General features: G+C 37.3%; 2 protein-coding genes across 2 annotated transcripts; one reads left to right on the top strand and one right to left on the bottom strand.

Annotated features, from left to right (window-relative positions):
* Positions 1-16368: 16368 nt before the first annotated feature.
* Positions 16369-17361, bottom strand: LOC136975732 (general transcription factor II-I repeat domain-containing protein 2B-like). The gene has a single exon (XM_067270828.1). It carries the CDS (start codon positions 17359-17361, stop codon positions 16369-16371), a length of 993 nt encoding a protein of 330 aa, XP_067126929.1.
* A 4608-nt stretch (positions 17362-21969) lies between these two features.
* On the top strand, positions 21970-25475 carry LOC136975731 (uncharacterized). Its single transcript, XM_067270827.1, has 2 exons — positions 21970-22958; positions 25379-25475. The coding sequence occupies exons 1-2, from the start codon at positions 21970-21972 to the stop codon at positions 25473-25475; spliced, it is 1086 nt and encodes a 361-aa protein (XP_067126928.1).
* The last annotated feature ends 1303 nt before the right edge of the window (positions 25476-26778 follow it).

Below are 26778 nucleotides of genomic sequence, written 5' to 3'. Positions count from 1 at the left end.
TGCGCTGCTTCAAATGCCAGTGGTTAGGACGTTCAGAAGCATCCTGCTGAGGGAAGAGTGTATGTGCACAGTGTGGAATTGAAGGCCACCAGAGTACTGAGTGTAACAGTCCTCCAAGCTGCGTGAACTGCAAAGATGCCCATCCAGCCCATTCCCGAAAATGCCCTGCATAGCAGAGAAAGACATTCAGCGGGTGAAAACTGTCAAGAATTTATCGTATCCAGAGGCTGGTCGCATGGTCACTTCAAGTGCACCACTGAAGCAGAAGACATCTGTGGCTGTTTTGAAATCCACAGACATGTGGAGTTCAAACAGATATTTCTGTTTTTCCAAACGAATCTCTCACTCACCTTGCTAATTCAAACAGAAGAAAAGGAGAGCATGAAGACAAAAACATCCCTAAGAGGAGTAATAACTAGAAATATTGGTTCTAAAACGGCTAATAAGAACCCACTCAACAAACAAAAATTGACAACAACCCTCTATAAATCATCAAAGAAATCAAGAGGCCCAGTCGATGAGTGAGTTTTCTGATATCTATGATGAAGAAAATAATATGGTGGTGACCCAAACAACCTCACCTCCAAAAGGAAAATCCTCAGTGAAATTGAGGAGGGACACTTTTGCAAAGAATGCTGCCTCAAACACAATGGATTATAAAATAATTCAATGGAACTGTTCTGGTTTCCACAACATTTCTGACATTAAACACTTGACATCATCTACCCCATCTCTCTGCATAGCACTCCAGGAAACCCTTTTAAAACCTGGAGAAAGAATTTCCTTAAAAGGATTCGATCTCTACCGCGAGGTCAATGATAGTCACAACTGTGCCAGTGGAGGTGCGGCTATACTGGTTTCAAACTGCATTCCATCCTTACTGGTACAAACAATCACTGATTTGCAAGCTGTGGCAATCAGAATTTCTATTGGAGTAACTCCAATAGAAATTCTGCCACCAGATGTCAGAATCAGTGATGATAAATTGGATTCCTTGGTTGAACAGCTGCTAACTCCATTTTTTTTTTTTTAATTTTACATTTGGATTGCGGGGTAATTTGCCAATTTTTATAAAAAACTTCCTACAGAATCGAAGATTTCAAGTCAGGATGGGCAACACTTTGTCTAGGCCTTTCACACAAGAAGAGGGTGTCCCTCAAGGTTCTATTTTGAGTGTAACTCTGTTCCTAATAAAAATTAACAGTATAACTAACTGTCTCCCTCCCAGTGTGAAACACTCTCTGTATGTGGATGACTTTCAGATTTCCTGTCAGTCTAGTAACATGGGTTTTATTGAGAGACAACTGCAAACCTCCTTAAATCGAATAGACAATTGGTCCAAGACCAACGGTTTCAGTTTTAACGTAGAGAAGACCTCGTGCATCCACTTTTGCCGAAGGCGTGGTTTGCACCTGGACCCTGAAATTCACCTAAATGGGGTTAAAATCCCAATGGTCAACGAAGCAAAATTTTTGGGTGTCGTGTTTGACCATAAATTGACGTTCTTACCACACTTGCGCAATTTGAAGAGTAGATGTTTAAAAGCTTTAAACCTGTTAAAGGTACTCTGCTGCTCATTTTGGGGAGCAGACAAATGTTATATGCTCAGGATTTACAGGGCCCTTGTTCGCTCTAAGCTGGACTATGGATGCGTTGTGTATGGCTCTGCGCGAGAATCTACTCTTTGGATGCCGTTCAAAGTTTGTATGTGGATGCTCACGAGCCTCCACTATCTCTTAGGAGAAAACAGTTGTCCTTTTTTTATTATATTAAACAGAGATCTCAGAATAAATTGTTAACTGATTGTTCAGATACTCAGCTGAAAAGACTATTTGCACCCCGTTCAAGTAGCGTCCCTACATTCGACATAAGAATGGAGAATGTCAGCAGCACGATTGACCTGGACACAAGCAACATTTTACAGGTAGAGGTTAATAGTATTTCACCTTGGTTAATCCCAGTGATAAATGTTGATTTAAGCTTAAAGCAGTTCCCAAAAGAAACCAGTCCAGACTACGTCTATAGACAGCACTTTGCAGAAATTCAACATCGTGACAGGAATTTAATTCCTATATACACAGATGGATCTAAATCAGATGACTATGTTGGCTTAGCCTTTGTTTGCGAGGATGAAATCGTGGCAGAACAAATAGCACCGAATTCCTCCATATTCACTGCGGAGTTGCAGGCTATTTATTTAGCCCTAAAGTACATAAATAGAAAAGGTCATCATTGCTGCGTGATTTACACTGACTCAGTTAGTGCACTCCAGGCTTTGATCTCGTATGAACCTACTTCTCACTCCATAGTGATTAAAATTCGTAAGCTGATTTGCCATCTTTTTGCGAGGAATTTCTCTATAAAATTTTGTTGGGTCCCAGGTTATGTAGATATAAGAGGAAATGAAGAAGCTGACACAGCTGCAAAGTCAGCAAGTCCTTCTCAGCATACAATGCAAGCTAGTCGTTAAAAAAAAACGACTAGAGGAGAGATGGCAAAATGTGTGGAATGAACAAGTCCACAATAAACTCTACGAGATCAAACCTATAATAGAAAATTGGACACACAACAAACAGTATGATAGGAGATCTGAAGTCATTCTTACTTGTCTGAGGATTGGACATACTCGGCTTACTCATCAATACCTTTTAAAGGGTGGCGACCAGCCAATATGCCAGTATTGCATTTGTACTTTAAGTGTTAAACATATACTTTTCAACTGTGTTGCTTTTGACCAGAGTCGCAGACAGCATTTTGGAAATGCAAGTTTTAGAGAGATTTTGGGCCAGAGGCCAAATCTTGATAAGATACTGAACTTTTTGAAAGTTATAAATATTAATAGGGAGATATAAATTAACTAATTTATTTATTTATTTATTATATACTTATATTTATCTTGTTGTTCTGTTTATTTACACCTGTTTATGTTATATATATTTAGTTTTGTGTAATTTCACTATTTATCGTGGTGCAGCATAGCCTATACGGCTCTTGTGCCAAAAGACACGAACCAACCAACCAATCTATTCTGTATCATCTATATTTTTTTATAATCCAGTACATTACATTAAAATCTATATGAATTAAATTTTGTAACTCAGTGTATCAAATCTATACTACTCATAGCAATTAAGCAACATATTGTTACGAACTGTGGGACTCGGGATATAAACCAACAGCCCAGTTTTCGAAATTCACACTTTTTAAACAACAAATGGAACTTTAAATATATCGTTGAAAGAACAAAAACAAAACTTTTCACCATTCTTTTTCTTTTCCACTTGTTCTTTCTTCTTTATTCCAAAAAAAACGTTCTGTTCTTTTTTTTCTTTTTAAATCTTTTTTTTTTTAAATCGTTCTTTTTCATTTTTTAAGTCTCCGCATCATGGCGTCTGTTTTTTTTTAAAGCCGGCGCGACAATATTGATGATTAACAGAACATAGCAATTAAGCATAACAAATCAAAAGTGTTAGCATCTGCCAACGTAAAAAAATACGCAGGTGGAGGGGAGAGATTTAGAACCTCAACTACAATCCAACTCTTTCCACGACCTCATTCAGTCGCTCTTGCCACAAGATTGTGACACAGCATGTCTTCGCGAAGCTTCTTTGAACGAACAGAGACGATGTTCCAAAGTTTGTTGGAATTGGCCGCTTGAATGGGGTCGTGATAGAGTGCAAACCAAATGTGTTCGATTGGGTTGAGGCCCGTCCCTCTTCTTGGCCATCCCATATCCACGACTTGTGGATGTTGTTTTAGTCATCTTTCATCAATCCTGGCTGTGTGCACTGGAGAGCGGTCATGCACAAAGAAAAAGCATTCTTTGCCATAGACAGCCCTCACTGTCAGCAATAATACTTGCTTCAGTATCTGAATATACTGCACGGTGGTGAGGTGACCGTCTATTTGGACCAACTTCCCACAACCAGCAGAGGTCATCCATCCCTAAATACCTGTAAACAGAAAAAGTCAATAAAGTTGTTATTTATAGAAAGAACAAGCAGATAAGTTGTCGTGTTCAAATAGTTAATGATATAAATACACGGAAACACAACATTAAAACATTCACCTATCGAAAAACACCTGCTTCTTTGGGTGCGCCACACATAATCAGGATCATACCTGGTAGATGGTGGGTGATGCACCCACACAGGCCCGCTGTTTGACGAAGAAAACATCATCTTATCAGAAAAGACAATGCTCTCCCAATCAGCGGCAGATCAATGTTAATATGTCTGAGCAAATTTCACCCTGTCCATCTGGTTTTTGATGGTCAATGTTTGTTTCTGGGCTGTTTTGCGCTCGAACAGATTGGCCTCTCGTAACCTATTAATAAAATAAAACATATGTATTATCCTGCTTCCTACATTTCTGTGTACACGAGCACGTTAATAAAAATGTCTGGCAGTTCATCATATCGATAGAAATACAGGGTGGACCAAAAAGAATATACGTATTTCAAACTGATATATTTAATAAACTGTAAGACATACAACTATGGAACTTGGGACACATATTTATGAAACGCTGTAGTTTAGATTACAGGTGTTCAATATGTCCTCCACCAGCGACACGAACAATATCACACTGATACTCAAATTCCTGCCATACTCGACTAAGCATGTCCAGTGTCACTGATGTAATGGCAGTACAGATCCGGTTCTTCAACTCATCAAGGTTCTGTGGTAGTAGAGGAACATAGACGGTGTCCTTGATGAAATCCCACAGGAAGAAATCACACGGCGTCAAATTCGGTGACCGTGGAGGCCAGCTGAAAAGTGCTAAATCGTCAGCTCTTTGACGTCCAATTTAACGGTTCGGAAAAGTTTCATTCAGAAACTGACGATTCCAGTGAGGGGGTGCCCCGTCTTGTTGAAAAATGAGGTTGTCCTTGTTCAGCCTCGGAAACAACCAGCTTTGCAACATATGAAGATACTGCGGACTGTTAACCGTGTTTCCATCAAAGAATTACAACAACTGTGAATATGTCATTGTTACCAAGCACAACTGACATCTGGGGGACATGGACACAAACTAGACAATGCACTTGTTCCTCTGATACCCGCAGCACACCGCTACTATCGATAGTTTACTAAATATATCAGTTTGAAATACGTATATTCTTTTTGGTCCACCCTGTATATTTCGTTGGAAGGTTGGATTATTATACTACAAATGTTACTTACCTTTGCTTGACGATGTTTACAGATACTTGTAAACCCAACGCGTGAGTTGAGGCGGTGGCGAATGGATGTGCCTGACCTTCTGCCCTGATCTGCTCGTCCTGAGTAGGAGTTGTCAGGCGTAATCGGCCAGATGATCGTCCAGGGGGGGGACTACTAGTTTCCCGATAGTTTTAAGATTCTGGAAACAGATCATGTGGATATTCGGAGGCTTTCCACAATCTCCTGTGTACTTTTTCCATCTTCCTCATGTTTTACGATTGTCGAATATCTCTACTTAATGGTTTAGGCATGTTGAACGATTAATTCAGCACTTCAACAAACACTTTATATACTGTTGCTTCCCTCAACAATAGAATTTAATTTCTGGGTAACAGACATAAATAATATAGAGGAACATGTGTCCTTGTAAAAGCCTTACTGTCCTTAAATTCTAATATTATTGTTAATTGTCTACTTGGACTTTACTTATTAATAGGACTTTATACTGGTGTTTAAGGATTGGCACAGTAATGAGTTAGTTCAGGAAAGAACAAAATTTCTTTATTATATCACCTGTAGTAATAATTTCTGTACACACATTATACGTGTTTTGGGCTAGTATGCCCCTTATCAGCAGTATTACTACCAAACACTAAAAAGTAACAGTAACAATAAAGTTTTTCTTAAGTTATTATAGACAATGTATGGTGATTGTGTTTTATGCTATGAGAATCAATTCCTTTATACAATTGGACAATGGCTGGGCTAATGGTGAACAGGTTATAATAATTGCAGAAAAACAAGTAGAAATGATTTACCAATGATTGAGTTTGTGCCAGCAGCTGATACTGCAACCAATGCCACCAAAACAGTAGAGGCAAGTCAAGTCAGTACATCATGCTGGGAAATTTCAAATTATTTTGAAGAAATTTGAAAAAAATAAAAAGTAAGTGTTCACCATCTAAGCTGTTTTGAAGTGATCTAAATAAATGGTAGTCAGAGGGTGCAAGGTCAGAAGAGTATGGTGGATGGACCAAAACATCCCAATCACGTTGTAAAAGTTTTAGTCGGGTGGCCAAAGACACGTGTGGTCTAGCGTTGTCTTCATGGAACACAATGCCCTTCCCGTTGGCTAATTCAGGTCGCTTCTGGTCAATTGCTCACTTTAATTCACGTAGTTGTGAACAGTATTTCTCTGAATTAATGATCTGATTTTCAGGTAGCGGCTCATAATAAATTATTCTCTTCCAATACCACCAAATGCACAGCATAACCACCTTCGGATGTAAACTGGCTTTTGCGCTGGTTGAAGGGGCATCTCCGTGCTTATACCATGATTTTTTACGCTTAACATTATTATACACAATCCATTTTTCATCACCTGTAATCATTTGCTTTAAAAATGGATTGATTTCATTGCGCTTCAATAGAGAATCGCAAGCAGAAATTTGGTCTATCAAATTTTTTTCTGTTAACTCATGCGGCACCCATACATTGGCGTTGCTAACCAATTCAAGTTGATGTAATCGCCTTGACACTGTTGACTGATTGATTTCAAGAATTTCTTCAATGTCTCAAGTTGTTTTATGTCAATTACTTTCAGTTAGTGCCAATATTTCATTGTCATCAACCTTGGCTGGTCGTCCAGAACGTGGTGCATCACTAAGATTAAAATTGTTTTTGCGAAACTTTCTGAACCACTTACGGCACGTGGAGTCATCAATGGCTCCCTCACCATACACAGAACATATCTTCTTTTGTGTCTGCGAAGCATTCTTGCCTTTTCGGAAATAAAAAAGCATAATATGTTGAAAATGCTCCTTATTCTCTGCCATTTTTAATGCTTAACAAAATTTAAAAAACAACTAAGTAACACAACTTTATTCTCAAATACTAGCGGAGATCTCTTTTGTCAAACAACATCAAAATTTTACACATGTGAAGGAAATAACACTTCAGTGTTGTGATGCAAAGCCAGCTGGCGCTTAAAAACGGACGAACTTTTGCATCAACCCAATATATACAACCGAAATTGTGTTAACATTACTGGAACTGTTGTTAGACAAGGGATACTGTCCAAATGGATTATTATTATACTTCCCCACAATTAGCAGATTATCTAATAACGATGAAAACTGATTGTTGTGGAACACTACAGACAACACGGAAAGATGTTCCAAAAGTATTACATAAAAAAAATTTAAAAAAGGAGAGACTGTGGCAATGCAGAGAAGTAAAGTGATGATTCAAAAATGGCAGGACAGGAGAACAGTCACTTTTCTCTCTACATTACACAGTCCAGCAATGGTAAGGAAGGAAACGCAAACTGGTAGTGAAATAATGAAACCACAAGTCGCTGTTGACTTCAACAACACTATGGGAGGTGTTGACTTGTTAGATCAGCATCTCCATGATTATACTGTGGTGAGAAAGAGGAAAGAAATATTACAAAAAAAATATTTTTTCAATTACTTGATATTTCTTTATATCAGGTCAGTCCATAAGTTCGTGCGTATTTTTATCTACAAAAAAAGCAGCAAAAGATTTTAATTAAATTTTATTTCAATCTATAATGTATTCACCATTATTTTGTACAATTTTTTGCCATCTCAATGGTAGCTTTTTAATCCCGTCTTCGTAAAATGATTTCGGTTTTGAATCAAAATATTCAGAAATAGCCTTTTTTACAGTGCAGACTAGTGCAGAGAGAGCATCGTCATCGAAAGTCAATGGGTCTTCCCGTACGAGCCTTATCCTCCACACTAAAATCGTTGTTTCTAAATCTTTCAAACCACTTCTGCGCAGTCCTTGAACTAATTACGATTTGATTATGTACAGTATTTATTTTTTGGCTGCATTTGTAGCATTCTCACCAAATAAAAAGTATAAAACGTGTCTTTTATATTTGTCGGTTACTTCCATTTTAACGAAAATAAACAACTGAAATGTTCACAATTCTGAACAGTATTATACGAATGAGATCCAATTTAACACTTCGGTGTAAAAATTATCACATTAGACTGACATTTTTAACAGCAAAACAAGATTTTTCTCAAGGTCATAAAAATGCGCACGAACTTATGGACTGACCTGATATAATGCGTATGTACTGTATCAGAAAAATGGTGAAGAAAAAACTAATTTGTGTTTTTGAATGACTCTGATAGAACGACTCATAACTATGTACCACACCGAAACGACGACCAGCAAACATGGTCGGGCGAGAACTCCGAGTCTGCTTAGACTTACGGAAAAACATTTCCCGGACTTTATTCCGCCGACCGACAAAAAAAGTTGCTCTAACTAGATGCTGTGCTGTCTGTTGCAAAAAACGTGACGACAAGGGGAAAAAATTCGAAGGGATACAAGGTACTGTACCAATGTGAACAGTGTAAGGTGGCCTTGTGTCTAGCTCCTTACTTTAAAATATATCATACGAAACTAAATTTTCAATTTTATTTTATATTGTACTGTAACAATAATTTTTAATATTGTGAATTACATTCTATTTTTATTTTTCTATTTTTGATCTTTTTCTGATTATAGATGTATATTTGTAAATATATAAGTTTTAATTTTATTTTTATTTTTTTATTTTCTATCCGTTTATAATTATAGATATGTTTTGTACAGTATATTTCTAAATATTTTATTATTTTTCATGTATTTTTTCATTTTTCATTTTAATTTTATTTTTGTCATTAAATTTATTTTCATTTCTTAAATTATTTTCAAACGCTTACCGACGCTAACTACGAATGGCAGCTTTCCAGCACGACACAGGAGTCATGCAGAGAAGTCAACATTGCAAGCCCTGTAAAGTTGGCTATCGAAAGGGAAAGGTGCCACTTAGCTATGGCACATTCAAAAAAATAAAAAAAATTTTTTTTCAATTAAACTGATGTTTTTTTTTAATATTCAAAACCAAACATATTTTTCAAATTACACTGGAGCCGTAAGGTAAAGTCTGAAGGGGTTAAAATCTTTGAACCTTTTAAAGGTATTATGCTGCTTGTCCTGGGAAGCAGACAAATGTTCTATGCTCAGGATTTATAGGGCCCAAGTTTGCTCTAAGCTGGACTATGGATGTGTTGTTTATGGCTCTGCGCGAGAATCTACTCTTCGGATGCTGGATCCAATCCACCATCAAGCGTTGCGTTTGTGCACTGGTGCTTTTTGAACTTCTCTTGTTCAAAGTTTGTACGTGGATGCTTATGAACCTCCACTATCTCTTAGGAGAGAACAGTTGTCTCTTATTTACTATGTTAAACAAAAATCTCAGAATGGACTGTTAGCTGATTGTTCAGATACTCAGCTGAAAAGATTATTTGCAGCTCGGCCAAGTAGTGTCCCTACATTCGACATAAGAATGGAGAATGTAAGCAGCACGATTGACCTGGACACAAGCAACATTTCACAGGCCAAGGTCGATAATATATTACCTTGGTCAACTTCTGTGATAAATGTTGACATTAGCTTAAAGCAGTTTCCTAAGGAATCCACCCCAGACTACATCTATAGGCAGCACTTTGCAGAAATTCAACATTGTGACAGGAATTTAATTCCTATCTATACTGATGGATCGAAGTCGGTTGATTACGTTGGCTCAGCCTTTGTCTGCCAGGATGAGATCGTGGCAGAACAAATTGCATCAAATTCTTCCATCTTTACTGCAGAGTTGCAGGCTATTTACCTAGCCTTAAAATATGTAATTAGGAAAGGTCATCGTTGCTGTGTTATTTACACTGACTCAGTTAGTGCACTTCAGGCTTTGATCTCACATGAACCTAGTTCTCACTCTATAGTGATTAAAATTCGCAAATTGTTTTGCCATCTTATTGCGAGTAATATTCTTGTAAAATTTTGTTGGGTCCCAGGCCATGTAGGTATAAAAGGGAATGAAGAAGCTGATGCAGCTGCAAAGTCAGCAAGTCCTTCTCAGCATACAATGTTTATTGAAGGAGGTGACTTGAAGCTAGTTGTTAAAAAACGACTAGCAGAGAGATGGCAAAATGTGTGGAACGAACAAGTCCACAATAAACTTTACGAGATCAAACCTATAATAGAAAATTGGACACACAACAAACAGTATGATAGGAGATCTGAAGTCATTCTTACTCGTCTGAGGATTGGACATACTCTGCTTACTCATCAATACCCTTTTGAAGGGTGATGACCAGCCAGTATGCCAGTATTGCATTTGTACTTTAAGTGTTAAACACATACTTTGCAACTGTTACTTTTGACCAGTGTCGCAGACAGCATTTCGGAAATGATTCGGAGAATTCGTAGATTTTGGGCCAGAGGCCAAATCTTGATAAGATACTGACCTTTTTGAAAGTTATAAATATTTATAGAGATTTGAGTTAACTAATTTATTTATTTGTTTATTTATTATATACTTATATTTGTTATGTTCTGTTTATTTGTACTTGTTTGTTTTTGTGTTATATTAATATTTTCTGATATATATATTTAGCTTTGTTTTATTTTACCATTTGGCATGGCGCAGCATAGCCTATATGGCTCTTGTGCCAAAAAACTCAAACTAACCAACCAACCATCAACTGAGAAGGTGACATTTCTCAGTGTTTTCAAAACCTACGTTTCTCTCCTCAACACTTTTTCCTTCTGAATTTGATTTCCCCTCCCCTTTTCGTAAACTCGCCACATTATTATTTACTGGTTAAGTTTTGCAAGTGCAGAGACAAAACAGGAAGTGTATCGGTTTGTAATTATTTAATAAAACATTGGAAAATTTTCTTTAATCTGATTTGTTAAGTGGTGTTAGTCACACCTTCTTCTACTTGCTTGATTGGGTATTTTTATTGGTCACACTCTGCATTCAGCTATTGGTTGTGAATCGTTACCGAACTATATCAGAATCGCGAATCATAGATAACAAATAAATCTAAGTAACCAATCTGCCAGCAATACACATTAATGACAAGTAACAGTTATAATAACAATAACGTTTAATTGTGCAATGTTTTTATCACTTCTTAGAAAACCACACAGATTAGAAAAGACTATTTACATTTATTAAACTAACAATAAAATAAAAATTGTCGTCTTGACATTGACAGTAAAGGAACATCGCAGATGGAGGGAAGAGGGTCAGTATCTTGTCCACATGCCGACTCTGTCCACGACCTCATTCAGTCGTGAGGGCATACTTGCGACAAGTTTGTCACATAGTTTGTTCTCATGAAGGTCCTCCCAGCGACCTCTGACAAGTTCCCAGAGTGCGCTGGGAGTTGCCGTCTGAATGAGGTTGTCAGAGAGGCGAGCCCAAACATGCTCTGTTGGGTTTAGATCTGCCCCTCTCTCTAGCCATCCCATGTGAATGATGTCTGGATGATCTTCGAACCATGGTTTGACAATTCCGGCAGTGTGTACCGGGGAGCGGTCGTGGACGAAATGGAATGGATGTTATCTACAGATGGCCCTCACCGTCGGCAACAAGACCTCTTCAAGTATTTCTATATATTGGACGGCGGTGAGGTTACCGTCTATACGGACCAACTCCCCGGGACCTGCGGCAGTCATCCATCCCCAAACGGCTGTAAACAGAATACGTCAATAAAGTTGCGATTTATGAAATGAACATGCCGATATGTTGTCATGTTCAAAGAGTTAAGGATATAAATACACGAAAACACTAAATTTAAAAACTCACCTAACGAGAAGCGACCACTTTTTTGGGTTCGCCACACATAGTCTGGGTCATGGCGTGTGCCTGGTGGTCGGCGCACAAACTTTTTCCCACTGCAAGCAGACGAGAATACTTTTTCGTCTGAAAAGACTACGGACGACCAGTCCGTTATAGACCACTTTTGGTATTGTTGGGCGAACCCAAGACGGTCAAATTGGTTGTGAATACTCAGGGCCTGTTTTTCGGCTGCCCGTCGACCAAATAAATTTGCTTCTCGCAACCTATTAATGAAATATATATATATATTAATCTGTTTCTTACATTTCTGTATACGCAAGAACACGTTAATAAAGTTGTATTTCTGGTGGTTCATTATATCGATAGAAATATATTTCGAAGGATGTTTGAGTATTATATTACAAATATTACATACCTTCTTTTTACTGTATCTGTTGATACATCTAAATTCAATACTTTTCGCAAAGTTGTCGCAGACTTAAACGGGTTGTCTTTGCTGCAAGACTGCAGTTGCGCATTTTGTTCTTTTGTCGTGCTGCGTTTACGTTTTTTCGCCTTGCCTGGGGACACGGAACCAGTGTCCTGGTACAACTTCACAATTTGCTGAACAGAACGAGTTGATATTTGGAACATTTCTGCAATTTCATCAGAAGGTGTTCCTTCGTTGTTGTGACGTATTATTAGTGAACGTATTTCCGTAGTTATTGCTTTCGGCATAGTAATGTCCAAAATAACACCCAGTCGGTTGAACAAAACACAAAGGTTATATTTACAAGACAAATATACAAAATAATACAAAATAACGTTACAACTAATTATGCACAGAACACTAATTTAAGTGACCACCGACTATTACCCGTACAGGTTTCGTCAGAAGAACATTTTATGATCTTCGGTTACAGATTGCAAATTAGAAACACCTCTGAGTTAAGAAAGTTTGTAATAGACTACTGGAGTTCACTTTCATCAGGTTTTCGTCACGACCACAGAGAGAGATAGTTAGAACTTCGATAGAAAACGATCCCATCCTTTCCATCGAAGGTTAAGGCGAGGATGCTTGGCTTGTGGTGGGAGAAATAAATCGAGGAATGTGGCTACGGCTGGGCCGAGGCATGATCCAGGGTAGGTCTTTCACCGGCCCGCGACTTCTCAGTGCATAAGGCGGCGTACTTTCTGCTTCTCTTTCTGTTTCGGAGACTTCGTTCTTAGATCTTCGATTCAATATAACATTAGTAAATTTTAAAAAAACCTAATTAATTAACCTTCAGCACTAATTAGCTACTTATATTACACTAAAATATGTATTTTGTTGTAAAAAAAAACAAGGTTACCTGTGTGACCAAAGGGTCGGTACATCTTTAATACTTCGTCAGGATTGACACTATCACGTCTCGATTGACGTGGAAGCCGCGGCGGCTCAGAACTAGGTCATGCGAACAGTCGCATTTCGGGCAAGTAGATTCAGGAGGGAGTGAGACACAGTCCAACGGAAGTGACTCACTCAGAGACTAGTTAATGGAGCAATGTTTATTTGTAACGGATGAAAAATTCTTTATTGTACAGGGCATAAATAGGCCTAAGGGCACAGTTACTAGAGAGAGAGTTTATAGTGGTTCCTGAGTTGATAAATACCTGGAGAAGAAAAGTCCACGTGAGTTGGAAGGGATGTTAATACGGTTAGTGTGTCGTTCTTTTTGCTGAGAAAGTTTATCTGAGTTGTTTTTATTGCACACTGTTATCCAAGGCGAGTAGGTGATATCTGGCTGGGCACTAACACAGTTAATTGTTGGAGAATTTTGGGATGATGGTACTTTTCAAAGAACGGGCAACGACTGATTATATCGGCCATCAATTTTGATATCAGTCTACTATCGCTTGACCAAGAGGTTAGCAGATTGTGGGAATGCGTCATTTTCGTCATTGGAAAAGTGTAAGTGGAGATTTACTCGGGTAGCTGATGATGACAACAGTTGAGCACGTATAATGTCATTATCGATTAAAATCGAATATTTCTTTGGTTAAAGTTTGGATTCTCATACCTGGTAAGAAGCAATAATACTATCAAGCAATGTTTGTATTTTCTCGGATTGTCCAGCTTTACGGGAACAAGTTATGCTTTCAATTTTATATGATATTTCGATAAACTTTAAAAATCCAGTAATTTTGTTTGGAATCAAAGCTGATGTTTGCAGACAGAGCACAAAAATGTACAAAACAATCTTGCTCATTTTTCTTGATAATACCACATAAAATGATGTGTCCTGCTAGTAATAATTGTTCTCCTTATATAAAATTTCTCAATGAACTGCTACAAGCAGCATATTTCATTATCTCAGATAGTAATATATAATTCATTTTACATTGACTAGATACAAGTAACCCACATAAAGTAGCCATTTTGTAAAAATATACGCCCTGTATAGTTCATGAAAAACTCGAATACGATTGGAACAAAAAGGAGAATTAGTGGTGAATAATGAACCAATAGTAAATAGTCATATGGTGGATTTAATGTTGTATCTTATGCGATCACAAAAATCATCGATTGTCCCTAGAGGTTTTTCAGAATTATAAAAGGGAACATATTAAAAGAATGGATTGGAAATAAAGTATTGTCGACTCGATTAACAATAGGAGAATTGCCCGTACTTCGTTTCCGATAGCCCTCAATTCCATCACCTCTGATTTGATTAATTAGTGTTAAAAAAAAACTTGCTGGAGCATCAGCCACAAAAATTCCTGAATGGATTGCATCGTCTAAAAAAAGCATATATCGTGGAAAGATTATTGTGATCTATTTATTATACTCCATCCCATCCCACATCGTTTGGTGGCATAACAAGCCTAGTAAAAGCAACAAAGTTGCCAAAAAAAACTCTCGAAGAATGGCTATCAAGTCAAGATACATATACGCTACATAAACCAGCATGAATAAATTATACGCGTCGTAAAACTAAAGCTTTATGTCGAAGAATTGTTTCAGTCTGATCTTATGGACGTTCGCCAGTTTTTAAAAGACAATAATGGAATAGAATATGTCTTAACAACAATCAATGTGTTTTCTAAATATGCCTATGTAATTACGGTTAAAGACAAAAAAGCGTAAAATGATATAAAGTACTATATTTACTTTGTTTGATTATTAACTGACACAGAACTGTGGCCTGTAAATTCTCCGTTAGGTTAACGGGTACTTTATGTGGATTCGTGTTTTATATTGCCAGGCCTGGACTTTCACGTGCACTGAAAAAAATACATACAAGGGTAAAAAATCAATTATTTAATATCACTCAAGTAAAGACTATTTACAGAATTAGTAACAAGCAAAAAACAATTCATTTAATGGAAAATCAACAATTAAATCAAAACCGACAGTATCAATTCAGCTACTTAGCTAACTTAAAAACTATTCTTTTTTGGAACTCTACAAAAAAAAATCACTTAAAACTATGTACAGATACTCTTACAAAACTACAATCCTATCATCACCTCAAATACTCAGAACCTGATTCCTAGAGTTATCTATTTTCTATCCTGCCTTTGATCTCTCTTTCTCTCTGGAAACAACCTCAATCGCCTTTGAATTGACTCGATTGCTCTCTGGACTTTCTCCCCTCGGTGTGGGCTTTTGTCCGTGGTGAGGGGACCTCCCAGAGATGGTTTAGTAACATTTTTTTACCATCCCTGGGATCTGAACGCCCACCCATGTTTTTGCCATGTGTGGTGACCCGTATTCCGGAAAGGGGGATCCTGCTAGTCGAGGGGCAACATAACGTCTCAACACACTGCTTTGGCCCCTGCTTCAGATAAACGGGAGGACCCCTCGATGTGGGTTCCTGTCCATGGTGAGGGGACCTCCCAGAGATGGCTTAGTACAGAGGTGGGGAACCTTTTTACCATTAGAGGCCACATTTAAATTAGGCAGCAATAAGAGAGGCTGCATAAGCTGATTGACCTAAGAAAGTGACTTTTGTGAAATTATTATAGTTTTTCTATAGATTTAACAATTTATTGCATTATATAGAAAAAATGAAATATAATACTACAAAATTTTAAATATAAAATAATATAAAAATATTATAAAAAAATACAATAAAAAATATTTTTTTATTCACTAAGTTAGTGACTTATTTGGCTTTGTTTTTTGTTTGACAGTAATTGTATATTTGGATCAAGCTTCGTAACACACAGCTTTAATTGATCCTCTAAATGTGCATCTGTAATTTGCGTTCTTAAATTTGTTTTTATTTTTGACATGAGAGAAAATGTTTTCTCGCAACAGTAGGTACTTCCGAAGCAGGAAAGTAAACGGCGAGCATGTTCTCGAAGGCATGGATATTCAACAGCATTTTTCCAGATTTCTATGGGATCCTTTTTAGCGTTAAAAAGGGATTTGATGATACTATCTTCCCCTAAATCAATTAACTCCATTTGTAGTTCTGCAGGAGCCTCGGATATATCTATTAAATATGGTTCAAATGCCAGTTTCATAGCAGGAGTGTGCTCGTCAAAATCAGAAAATCTATTTTTTTACTCTTCTATTAAACAATCCAAGACACCTACATATTCATCGAATATTTTATTTTCACAGTTCTGCTCATTTAACATTTTAGCTAGCTCCGGGAAGTGTTGTGCAGATATTTCCGATTGACAAAGCAATGTTTTGAAAAATGATAATTTTTTTCTAAACACTTGGATCTTTTGTAACATTTCATAAATATACCTCGTTTCACCTTGCAGGCAAACATTTAAATTGTTTTGTTTTGTCATCATATCAGACAAAAATGCAAGGTTTCTGAGAAATACTTCATCTGATAGATCACATTGTTTTCCTTGTTCTTGATAAAAGTTTAAAATTTGTCGTCGTAAAGACAAAACTTTTATCAAAACCTGACTTGTTGATAGCCAGCGAACCTTGCAGTAGTATGGTAGGTCAACACTATACGTTTCCTCATCTAAAGAGAGCATCTGCCGAAATTCACGATGACGCATTGCATTTACACGAATATAGTTGACAATGGCAATGGTTCTATCCACAGTGTCTTGCAAAATGGTAGATTTTGCTGATGCAAAATGCAGTGAAATGATATCAATTTTTTCAAGTTTAAGTTTTCCTTTTTTAACAAAGCAACGAATTCTTCTTTTTTTGCCTCTCATGGAAGGTGCGCCATCGGTGCAGACACTGACTAAATTACTGAATTTCAGTTGTAATTTATTACATACTTCTTTGAAGTTTTTGAAAATATCGGCTCCGCGAGTTCTTCCAGTTAGTGTACCCAACGCAAGTAGTTCTTCGTAACATTGAAAATCTTTAGTTATAGCACGAATAAAATATAAAACTTGTGCCGAATCTGTTTTATCAGTGCTTTCATCTAAAGCAATTGAAAAATAAACATCTTCATTTTGTATAATTGTATGAAGTTGCTCTGTTACATTTTGCGCTAATTCGTGCTGTCGATCTGTTACAGTTCTTCTTGAAAGAGGTAATTGTTCGTATTTGTCGACATTTCTTGGATCCAACATACTGCTTCAACAATACATTCTTCAATTATTTCAATGTCACTAAATGGTTTGCCCCTTTTTCCAAGTATATGTGCTATTTTATACGTAACAGCAACTGCAGCGGAATTTTGATTTACAAAGGCACTAAAAGATGCCTGCTGATGATGCTTCTCATTTTTCAACTTTTGAAGTGCAGCTTTTCGTGATTTACCTTCTAAAGCGAAATATTTATGTTCTTTATGAGTCAAATAGTGTTTATTTGCATTCGCTTTTTTTACAGTATTTAAAACTGTATTGCACAACAAACACATCATTTTATCTTTCTCAGCAGTAAAGAAAAAATCTAACTCCCATTCTACATTAAATGTTCTGTTTTCATCACCTAATTTTCTTCTCTTAGTATTTGACATGATGGATAAAAAAACGAATATCAAATAATATTTTTAACAAAGTGTATACTTTCTAGAAATACAATAAAACCGTGTAACTGTTATAAGCACGCACTATTAACTACAGTTTGCTGAAGATCGCAACAGGGAAGCGTTGAGAGATGCGAGTCAGAGAAGCCAAAGCAAGGTGTGACACTCAAATGGGAGATCTGAAACCGAGTTTTGTTTACTTCTTAGACAAAGTAGATGGCGCTGCTAGCGCTAATTTAAATTTTTTTTGCAAAGACAATCAGCTGACTAATGAATTGTATGACAAATTTTGTAAATAGTATTTTGTAATTTTAATTTATTTTCAAATAAATATTACATACAACATTATTCGTTTTTTTTAGATAGGTAAATTACATAAACATACAGACTAGTATTCCGACGTCATGTTACAATATGACTGTCTTTGGCGGGATTTTTCGCGCAACTGTCATGGCGTTGATGTACAATAGTTGTTTGAAACGAACTCTACCATTTTGTACTAGGTGGCAAAGGGCCGCACAAGAACCTCGCGGAGGCCGCATGCGGCCTCGAGGCCACAGGTTCTCCACCTATGGTTTAGTATCTCTTCTTTACCATCTTTGGGATCTGAACGCCCACCCACGTGTTTGCCGTGCGTGGTGTCCCGTATGTCGGAAAGGGGGATCCTGGTAGTTGAGGGGCAACATACCGTCCCCAACACACTGCTTTGGCCCCTTCTTCGGATAAACGGGAGGCTCAAATCAGGCTCTGTTTGAGTCAATCGGCTGGTCGTTGAGTCAACCGATCGATGCAGACCGGGCGGACACATCAGGCAAGATGTGCTCTTCCTGACTGCGTTGTGAGAGTATACCTCCTGGGAAACCCTGGTGTGACGGTCTATGGGAGTCTCCCATGTGACGGCATCCCCTTCTTGGGTCACTAGGAGCTGAATAGTTATTTCTAAACATAGATTTAACAAAATCAAAAATCACAAGCAATGATGCATCACCACGAAAGGAGGTCAGTTCCTCAGGCCAACCAGCTTATCTCATTGTGCATAGATCTGGTGAAAAACCTATGTCTACGTGTTCCTCTTTCCTAATTCAAAAGTTGTTTGAATCAAGAAAAAATCAAGAAAAGTTGTTTGAATCATTGGGCATCTGAAAAAAATACAAAAATTGAGGTCAGGGGACCTACTGATAGAAGCAGCCTCTTCTCAACAGTCAGCAAAGCTTTTGAAAATGACATCCCTAGGAGACATAAATGTCACCATCACACCACACGGAAGTTTGAACTCATCACGTGGTGTGATTTCTGAGATCGATCTGATGTCTGAAGATGAATCGGATTTTCAGATCAAGGTGTCACTGCTGTCCGACACATCTCCATTCGTCGTGATGGCAAGTTGATACCATCTAAACATCTGATTCTCACTTTCGGAAAGCTGACATTGCCATCATTCGTTACTGCGGAATATCTTCGATGCCCAGTTCGACCATATATTCCAAACCCACTGTGCTGCTTGAAATGCCAGCGGTTTGGACATTCTCAAACATCCTGCCGAGGAAAGAGCGTATGTGCACAGTGTGGAAGTGATGGTCACCAGAGTGCTGAGTGTACCAATACTCCATGCTGTGTGAATTGCAAAGATTTCCATCCTGCCTACTTTCGGAAATGCCCTGCATGGCAGAGAGAGAAAGAGGTTCAGCGGGTGAAAACTGTCAACAATTTATCTTACCTAGAGGCTCGTCGCATGGTCACTTCAAGTGCACCACTTAAACACAAGACATTTGTTGCAGTTTTGAAATCCACAAACACGTGTGGAGTTCAAACAGATATCTCTGTTTCACCAAATGAATCTCTCACTCGCCACACTAAATGTTTGCTAATTCAGTCTAAAAAAACAGAAGAAAAGGAGAACATAGACAAAATCAACCATTCCTAAAACAGGAGTAATAACTAGAAATGTGGGTTCTAAAAAGGCTAATAAGAACTCACTTAACAAACAAAAATTGAAAGCAGCCCTCTCTAAATCAAAGAGATCAGAGACTTTGTCCATGAGTGAGCTTTCTGACTTCTCTGATGAAGAAACTAATAAGGAGGTGACACCACCAACCTCACCTCCAAAAGGAAAATCAGCTGTAAAACTAAAGAGGGATACCTTTACTAAGAATGCTGCCTCAAACACATAATGGATTACAAAATAATCCAATGGAACTGTCATGGTTTCCGCAATAACTTCTCTGACATTAAACATCTGACATCATCTACCCCATCTCTCTGCATGGCACTCTAGGAAACACATTTAAAATTTGCAGAAATAATATCCTTACAAGGATTTGGTTTCTATTGCAGGGATGATGATAGCCACAATTGCGCCAGTGGAGGTGTGGCTATACTGGTTTTAAACCGCATCCTGTCCTTACCGGTACAAATAACAACAGAGCTGCAAGCTGTGGCAGTCAGAATTTCAATTGGCGTAACTGTCACAGTTTGTTCCATATACTTGCCACCAGATGTCAGAGTCGATGAAGATGAATTGGATGCCTTGGTTGAACAACTGCCGACTCCATTCCTTTTACTTGGTGATTTCAATGGTTACAATCCAATGTGGGGCAGTCTCGACCTAAACCGTCGAGGCAGGGCCATTGAGAGATTTTTAGGCAATCACCAACTGTATTTATTTAATACTGGAGAAGTGACATACTTCCACGCCCCAACAAGAACATTCACTGCCATTGATTTATCATTAGCAAACCCGAATCTGTTTTCAGCGTTTACATGGGAGGTTGGATCTAATCCACTCTCTAGTGACCACTACCCAATATTTCTAAAATATCGAGGCAGAGAAAGCTGTGAAACAACTTGTCCATTACGCTGGAAATTTGAAACGGCAGATTGGCCTGCATTTTCCTTTTTGGCTAACATCACTGAGGAAATGGTCAATGCTGCTGATATTAATGACGCAGTTGAATTTGTCACTTCCAGTATTATTCAGGCAGCTGAAAAAACAATGGGGAAAACGTCAACCAGATATCCAAAACATCCAAAACCATGGTGGGACTAGAATTGCGAGGCAGCATTTAAAAAGAAAAGAAAGCATGGGGGATTTTCAGAAGATACCCCACTGCTGAGAATTTGATCGATTTTAAGAAGGCAAAGGCAAATGCCAGAAAAATACGAAGGCAAAGCCAAAGGGATTCTTGGAGGAAGTATGTTTCTAGCATAACATCTTCCACCAGCTCAAAAGCAGTCTGGGATAAAATCCATAAAACTAATGGGAAATATGCTTCTCATTCTCTGTCCATGCTGGAAAATAATGGCACAATAATCAGCAACATACAGGGTATTGCTGATTTGATGGGTGAAACGTTTTCTTCTTCATCCAGCAATATAATGTATACAAAGAATTTTCAAGCTTATAAAGCCCAAACAGAAAAACAAAATTTAAATTTCCATTCTTTATCTAATGAGGAATACAATGTGCCATTTACCAGAACTGAATTACAAACAGCGATCTCTCGCTCGGGGAATACTGCTGTAGGCCCGGATAAAATTCACTATAGCATGATTACCAAAAGAATTGTTTGACAGATTTTTAATCTTCTGAATCTGTTTGTTCTGTCCATATTCTGTTATTATCCCTGACTCTTGGAGGCTATCAATCATTATTCCCATTCCCAAGCTAGGAAAAGACTGTAAGAATCCTTCTAATTACAGACTAATCTCTTTGACGAGTTGTCTCTGTAAACTCTTTGACAGAATGGTAAACAAACGTCTGATGTTCCTCCTACAGGAAAAGAACTACTTTTCACCACATCAGAGCGGATTTCGTAGGAACAGAAGTACTATGGACAATTTAGTAACCTTCGAAACATCTGTACGCGAAGCGTTTGTCCAACGACAGCACTTAGTGTCTGTGTTTTTTGATATAGAGAAGGCCTACGATCGCTGCTGGTGAAATGGGATACTTAGTGATCTGCATGAATTTGGATTGCGGGGTAATCTGCCAATTTTTATAAAAAACTTCCTGCAGAATCGTAGATTCCAAGTCAGGATGGGCAACACTTTTTCTAGGCCTTTCACACAAGAAGAAGGTGTTCCTCAAGGTTGCATTTTGAGTGTAACTCTGTTCCTAGTAAAAATTAACAGCATAGCTAAGTGTCTTCTTCCCAGTGTGAAACACACTCTGTATGTGGATGACTTTCAGATCTCCTGTTAGTCTAGTAACATGGGTTTCATCGAGAGACAACTACAAACCTCGCTAAACCGCATAGACAATTGGTCTAAGATCAATGGTTTTACTTTTAATGCAGAGAAGACCTCGTGCATCCACTTTTGTCGAAGGCGTGGTTTGCACCTGGACCCGGAAATTTATTTAAATGGGGTTAAAATCCCAATTGTCAATGAGGCAAAGTTTTTGGGTGTTGTGTTTTACCAAAAACTGACGTTTTTATCACACTTGTGCAATTTGAAGAATAGATGTTTAAAATCTCTGAACCTTTTAAAGGTATTAGGCTGCTCATCCTGGGGAGCAGACAAATGTTTGATGCTCAGGATATATAGAGCCCTCGTTCGCTCTAAGCTGGACTATGGATGTGTTGTCTATGGCTCTGCACGAGAATCTACTCTTCGGATGCTGGATCCAATCCACCATCAAGCATTGTGTTTGTGCACTGGTGCATTTCGAACTACTCCTGTTCAAAGTTTGTACGTGAATTCTTATGAGCCTTTACTATTTCTGAGGAGAGAACAGTTGTCTCTGTTTTATTGTATTAAGCAGAAATCTCAGATTAAATTAACAGTTGATTGTATAGTATCAGATACTCCGCTGATAAGATTATTTGCAGCTCGTTCAAGTAGTGTTCCTACATTTAGCATAAGAATGGAGAATGTCAGCAGCACGATTGACCTGGATATGGGCAACAATTCACAGCCTGAGCTTTACAGTATATCACTTTGGTCAACTCTTGTGATAAATCTCGATTTTAGCTTAAAGCAATTTCCTAAGGAATCCACCCCAGATTACATGTATAGACAGTACTTTGCTGAAATTCGACATCGTGACAGGAATTTAATTCCTATATACACCGATAGATCTAAATCGGATGACTATGTTGACTCAGCCTTTGTCTGCCAGAATGAAATTGTGGCAGAACAAATCGCACCGAATTCTTTGATTCTTACTGCCGAGTTGCAGGCTATTTATTTAGCCTTAAAGTATATAAATAGGAAAGGTCATCATTGCTGCGTGATTTACACTGACTCAGTTAGTGCACTCCAGGCTTTGATCTCACTCCATAGTGATTAAAATTCGTAAGCTGATTTGCCATCTTTTTGCGAGGAATTTCTCTATAAAATTTTGTTTGGTTCCAGGCCATGTAGGTATAAGAGGGAATGAAGAAGCTGACAGTGCTGCAAAGTCAGCAAGTCCTTCTCAGCATACAATGTTTATCGAAGGAGGTGACTTGAAGCTAGTTGTTAAAAAACGACTTGCAGAGAGATGGCAAAATGTGTGGAATGAACAAGTCCACAATAAACTTTTCGAGATCTAACCTATGATAGAAAATTGGACATAGAAGAAACCCTATGACAGGAGATTTGAGGTTATTCTTACTCGTTTGAGAATTGGACATACTCGACTGACTCATTAATACCTTCTGAAGGGTGATGACCATCATGTATGCCAGTATTGCAACTGTACTGTAAGTGTTAAGCACATACTGAGCAATTGCATTGCCTCTGAGAGGATTTGTAGACAGCATTTTGGAAATGCAAGTTTTAAAGAGATTTTGGGCCAGAAACTAAATGTTGATAAATTATTGAACTTTCTAAAAGTCACAAATATTTATAAACAGATATAATTATTTATTTATTTATTTTCATATACACCTTGTTGCTATATATATTGTTGTTATCAGTTTTTTGTTCCTTTTTGTTTTGTATTTTATTTTATTCATGTATTTATTTATACCATATGTTGTGGTGCAGCTTGGTTTGTGTGGCCCTTGTGTCAAAAAACTTTTACCAACCAACCAAGCTCTGGACTTTTTTTGTTTACTGCTATTTACACTTCAATATTAGGAGGTTATTTTGTTCGTCTTCTGTCGATGTACTGGCTTTATATTATGAGGTGACGTCACAAAGTTGTCTGGGTTACTCCCCTCATTTACATACTTATACTAACAATTACCTTTTTATTTCTTTTCTGGCAGCCTAGTTTCTGAGAATTTTTCAGGATGTTAAAATTTTGTCTTATACAGTTTAGCAAGTTTTTATCTAGTGCTTGTGTGGTTCTCTCTTCTACTGCGGAAGTTTGCTTTTTGCTTGGGAGAACAAGTGCACATGAGTTTTTACTGCGGCACTTTACTTTGATGGTGAGTTGGGCTTTATTCTTTGGTTTTTATCACTAAGGTGAGTTGTGAGGAATGTTTGTCCTAACAAAACATAAGCCCCAAAATAAAATAGAATAAAACGGAAAAATAATAATAAACTAAAAATAACACTAGGACTAAGTTTCTTACAATTGTGAGGGCAGCCGGGGGTAGGGAATGATGTTATGATTCATCTACCATCTATTCGGCTAACTTGTTGTAAAAGAAGTCCTCGGTTGTCATATGGGACGGCTTCCAAATTGGACTAATGAGTGTTTTGGAGGGACTTTTATTAAGTGATTATAATTGCGGAGATGTAATATTGTAAGATCTTGTCTTTTAACGTTTGGATTCCTAGACACCAGGTTATCTATTTTAGATGTATGCGCATAACCATTTATATAACTAATTTCATGGGAAGTCATGATAATATCGAGTGGGAATTTTATAGGAAGAATTAGTCAATAAATTTATTGTTATTTGTAAAATGCATATCTTTTGATTAAATGAAAATATAAATATACAATTGATCAATTAAAAACAAATAATATATCAAGTTCGTTAGTTCTTTCAATAAAACTATCTTAGCAACAAATAAAGGTGTAGTGTTGTGAATTAGACTAATTATTTACTGAGCACATATCTGCTTTATAATATATCATGAATGCAAATAAATGTAATTTCACAATATTTTTAAGCCTATCCTCTTTGGATATTCTAATCTATCTTATATCTATGCCTAATTTGCAATGGGGAGAGAGTTAACAAATTACTATCAACATATACTACCTTTGCAGTTTCTTGGTTTGAGAGTTTCTCAATGTCTTCTAAATATAGAGTTCTAAATGTCCATAATTCATGCTGCATTTAGATAATCAAAAACTTTTTATTATAAAGGAACAAGAACAAACATTTCAACATACTCTATCTTTACAAGATTTTAATGGAGAATTTATTACTTTAATCAAGAAAAATAGATATATAGAAAAAGTAAGAACCGAAAATTTTGTTAATACGTTACATATATTGAATGGATTATACAAACTAAAAGAATTTCTTAAATCATTTCAGATAATAAGTTTTAAGTCGCTTCCAGATAAAAAATTATGATTGAAAGTTCCACGGGAATCTTCCATAAAATTTAATAGTCAATTAAAAGATGCATTACGATTCGATCGATTAGAATATCTTGAAGGAGAATTTATAGGGACTTATCCTTTAGTTTTAAACGCTGGAATAATGGAAATATTTGTATATTCTAACTAGGGATTGCAATCCAGCAGTGTTTTCAATCGAGCTGGATTTTCGCTGGACCAACATCATTCCAGCTGGATCTAGTGCAGATGTATTTTTGGTACAATAAAGGGTTATCTATCTATCTATCCTGCAATTTATGGTTTTTTTAAAGAAACAAAACATTTTTTTTAAAAATACTTAAGAAACTATTATTTAGACTGGTCATCATAAATCAGTAAAACTTCTTACACATTTACCAGGTGTATAAGCTTAAATCCGCTGTTTTTTAGTCAGAAAAAAACATGTTTTTTCGTAGCAAGCAAAAACAAATTTATTCAAAGTACTTTCCCTGACTAGGGACACATTTTTTCCATTTCTCGGGCAATGTGTGGATACCATGCCAAAAAAATTTTTCGAGGCAAACCACTCATCAAGCCATTTCTGGACATTTTCGTAAGAATCGAAGTGGCGCTCAGCAAGTGCGTGGCCCGTCGACAAAAATAAGTGATAGTCAGAAGGGGCCAGGTCTGTAGATTGTGGGGAGGGCAGAAGTTATAATATCAAAGCGGATGTAACGGTGGCCCGAAAGCGTTTCTGTATACAGTGTTTTCCAATTTATTCATTTATTTTTGACTTTTCCTTTTGACAGTGTTAGGTCTATAAAACTCTCTCCCTGGTGGTAGCTAAATGTGGCCGGGCCTGGCAAGTTATGGATAATTAGGTCATGCTTGTAGAGGAATTCTATGAATCGCTGCCTGCAAGGGTTTTCTATTCTGTTGAACCAGATGGGAGATTGAACGTTGCAGTCTATTCCGATTATTATTGGGAGATTGATTAATTTAAGTAGGTTGGAGAATTCTGATAATTGGTCGTCGATACTGTTTGAGGGGGCTAAATATGTGGAGTTTAAAAGAAATTTTGCGCCATTTTGTTGTATTAGTGCAGTGGTGGAGAATTGGTTGGAAAAATTGGGGGCTAAGGATACGGAGATTTCGCAATTAAAGTTAATTATGGCGGCTGCAGTGCTTAAGTGTATGCAGGAGAAGCGTCCGGGAAAGCCATGTATCTTATCTGTCGCATGGGGATCTTGAATTAAAGCAATATCTATATTATAATCAATTGCGTACTTTACGAGGTGCGCTGTCACAAAAGATGATCTGTCTAGATTTATTTGCATTATTTTGAGATCCATTTTTAATTTCATTTTATACTAGCATGTTTAATTTAACTTTATTTCTCACTGGCGTGTATTTGCCTTGCTTATCTCGCATTGATATTTATAAATTGGGCATCACCTATCCTTTGCACCATGATTAACATCAACATGTTTGCAGCCATTTTTCCTAGTTGCGTTGTAGCGAATGCAATTTATGCATTTAAACTGGTGTTTTTCGGCATCACACTCCAAAGATTTATGCCTGTCGGCACAA

The sequence above is a fragment of the Centruroides vittatus genome, unplaced genomic scaffold (genome assembly GCF_030686945.1).
Source record: "Centruroides vittatus isolate TY-2023 unplaced genomic scaffold, ASM3068694v2 contig_383, whole genome shotgun sequence".
Taxonomy (NCBI): domain Eukaryota; kingdom Metazoa; phylum Arthropoda; class Arachnida; order Scorpiones; family Buthidae; genus Centruroides; species Centruroides vittatus.
The sequence above is the reverse complement of the archived record's forward strand: the minus strand, read 5'-3'. Positions and strand labels throughout refer to the sequence as shown.